The sequence below is a fragment of the Sinocyclocheilus grahami genome, unplaced genomic scaffold, assembly GCF_001515645.1.
Source record: "Sinocyclocheilus grahami isolate Dianchi unplaced genomic scaffold, SAMN03320097.WGS_v1.1 scaffold9415.1, whole genome shotgun sequence".
In the NCBI taxonomy this organism is placed as follows: Eukaryota; Metazoa; Chordata; class Actinopteri; order Cypriniformes; family Cyprinidae; genus Sinocyclocheilus; species Sinocyclocheilus grahami.
Genome location: NW_015512601.1, coordinates 1 through 2,993, shown reverse-complemented (window position 1 = coordinate 2,993; position 2,993 = coordinate 1). Strand labels below are relative to the sequence as shown.

General features: G+C 33.7%; 1 protein-coding gene across 1 annotated transcript in view; it reads left to right on the top strand.

The window, feature by feature from the left end:
- Positions 1 to 1,965, top strand: part of LOC107578243 (low molecular weight neuronal intermediate filament-like) — a 2,947-nt gene extending 982 nt beyond the window's left edge. Inside the window, exons 2-3 of the mRNA XM_016264215.1 lie at positions 1,041 to 1,180; positions 1,282 to 1,965. Of these exons, the coding sequence (XP_016119701.1) occupies positions 1,041 to 1,180; positions 1,282 to 1,525 (384 nt within the window). The 3' untranslated portion in view covers positions 1,526 to 1,965. The remainder of the gene's footprint in view (positions 1 to 1,040; positions 1,181 to 1,281) is intronic.
- Positions 1,966 to 2,993: the final 1,028 nt, after the last annotated feature.

Below are 2,993 nucleotides of genomic sequence, written 5' to 3'. Positions count from 1 at the left end.
TATCTATCTATCTATCTATCTGTCTATCTGTTTATCTATCTATCTATCTGTCTGTCTGTCTGTCTGTATATCTGTATATCTGTATATCTGTATCTAGGTAGACATATTTTATTTAAACAATAATGTATTATTCTTGAGAAATCCCCCTTCAGGTTTTTTGTTTTTTTACTTATTTTATATTTATATTATATATTATGTATTTGCATTTATTTTGTATTTATATTAATATATAAAGGAAAGCATGTTTTATGTGCTCTGGCTGGTTTTCACCATTTTTAATCAACGTTTTGCCTTCATTAGTTATTTTTAATAGTCCTGCAGCATGACACAGAAGTGTTTAAAAGTATAAATATTTAATGTAATTAGCCAATTAATATTAGGAGCTCATGAAAAAATGTAAATTGAATAATTAGAAGAACTGTGAATTATACCACAGGACAAGACTGAAACTGCTTGAAAGGCATGTCAAGTAGCCGGGTGCTCTGTCCATGGTGCTGAACTAATCGCAACATGAGAGGTGGCTGAGGTTAATTCCACTAAGAAGAGTCTCTTGATAAAGAGGATTTTGCAAGGGAGGTTTCTGCAAGGTCATGTTCACTTGGTGAAAGAAACCCCATGATAACCTCAGTTTATGTTTATATTGATGTGTTAGAACTGCTTGATGAGTTAGATGCTTTACAAATGTGAACATTAAGCATGCTGCCATTTAAAGTATCCAGATCATTTTGGCTTGTTTTCCCCAGACATGATCTATGACCTTTCATCTTTTGAGAGTGAAAGAAGTGCCAGTGTGAATCAGATTAGCATCTTTGAACTCTGTACTGAGACAGCCAGTCAAAGCCAAGAGATAAAGGTTCACATCAGCTTTTATAAGAAGGATCTAATTTTGGTGAGCTAAATTAATTAATGGCCATGTGAATGTGAAAAGTGCAAGCTGGTTTCAATGTATTGCATTTCTTTATAAGAATATTTTTGTAATTTTATGATGGCCATTACAGAATATTTTTGTGCTAAGGCTAATATTGATACATATATTTTAAAATCCCATTAACCAGGAAACAATTGGGCAGCTGGACCTTGATCTTAGAAATACTAAGAGTGAAATGGCCCGTCACCTCCGGGAGTATCAGGATCTTCTGAACGTCAAGATGGCATTAGACATTGAAATTGCAGCATACAGGTAAAGCACCAATGATTCCACTTTAATTGCACATGAAATAACTAATGCAATGAGAATGAAAATGAATAAGGACTAACCAGTCGTCATTGATGTCCTCATAGAAAGCTATTGGAGGGTGAAGAAACCCACTTCAGTTCTGGGGTGACTTTCTCCAGCACACCCAGCATCACTTATGGGTATCAGAGCCGCTCCGCTTTCACCTCTACCCGCAATCCTAAAAAAGAGAAAGAAGAAGAGGGACATGGCAAATCCAAGGCAGGAGCCAAGCGGGAGGAGAACCCGGAGGAAACCGCTGTGATTAAGAAGGCAGAAAAGAGCGATACTGTTGATGTTAACTCTATCTAGAATGTTACGGTTATTAAACCTATACTTCTCCAGCTATTGTTTGGCACAGTAATCACTGCTAGCTAAAAACTGCCACTTGTTGTTTATAGTAATTGGTAACACGTTTAATATATTGCAATGGTGATATAATGTTTCAAATACCATATCTACAATATACTGGTTTAATACTCCGGAACTTAGGCCTCAGATATGTCGTTTCTTAATTGTAGATTCAGAGAGTATTTTTGTCCTGTTAATGGTGTTAGGAGTATAAATATGAACTTCAATATTAAGGGATGACTAAGATATAGCCAGCATTACCACTGATCCAACGATTATGGATAAATGTACAATTATTTATGAAAGGTTTGTTGGAAAGCACTATATTACGAATAAGGGACCAAACCACTTAACTGTTACACATGTATATGCCTTAAACACAATAAAGTCAATAATTGAAATGTTATGTTTTTGTTTTTATTCATAAATCACTCTCAACATCACTAATCTTATCTGTCTCATATCAATAAACGTGCATTACATTTAATGTTATTACACTGTTCTTAATGGCTGTTTATTTTTAAAACTCCTTAAAGAGTCGAGATTTAGCACATTAAATAGGTAGTTTCTTTTACTTGCAACTCATTTAATTTAGCCGTAGTGGTTTGATGATTCTTTATGGTTTGAGCCTTTATAAACAATGTTCTGTTAAGAGCTACAATACCGTGTTTGTGGTTGGTAAGATTTTGAATGCCTTTGAAAGACGTTTCTTATACTTGTCAAGGCTGAATTTATTTGATAAATTCAGATACTGTGAAATATTACAATTTAAAATAATTATGTTCTAGTTGAATTTATTTAAAAGAGTAATTTATTCCGGTGATGGCAACGCAAAATGTTCACTTGAGGCTTCAGTGTCACATGATCCTTCAGAAATCATTCTAATCTGTTGTGGTGATAAAATAACATTTATTATTGTTATTGAAAACAGTTGTGCTGCCTTACATGTTTGTGGAATACATTTGCCCAGGTTTTGATAATTAAAACAAAACAACAGCATTTATTTGAAATGGAAATATTTTGTAACATTATAAATGTCTTTAATGTCACTTTTGATCAATTCAATGGATCTTTGTTGAAAAAAAAAAATTTCTTTCAGAAAAATCTTACTGGCCCCAAACTTTAAAAAATGAGTGCACATGTAATCATCTAAATTGCATTAACTATCCTGTTCAATGGCAGAAAGATGACCTCCTATTTAAATGCTTATGGATTCTGTCTCTCCACAAAAAACAGGGGAAGAATTTAGTTATGATTGATTATATCTTGCCACTCCACTCAGAAAAAGGCTTCTGCTTTGTGTTGTTCCGAAAGACTGTCAATCACTGAAAAATATGGGAGATGCCCCTTTAAGAGTCACGGTCTTTTTTTCGAAAAAGGTCAGTAAATTCCCTTTATAATCACCAAGACAGTACTGGATTAAAAAAAA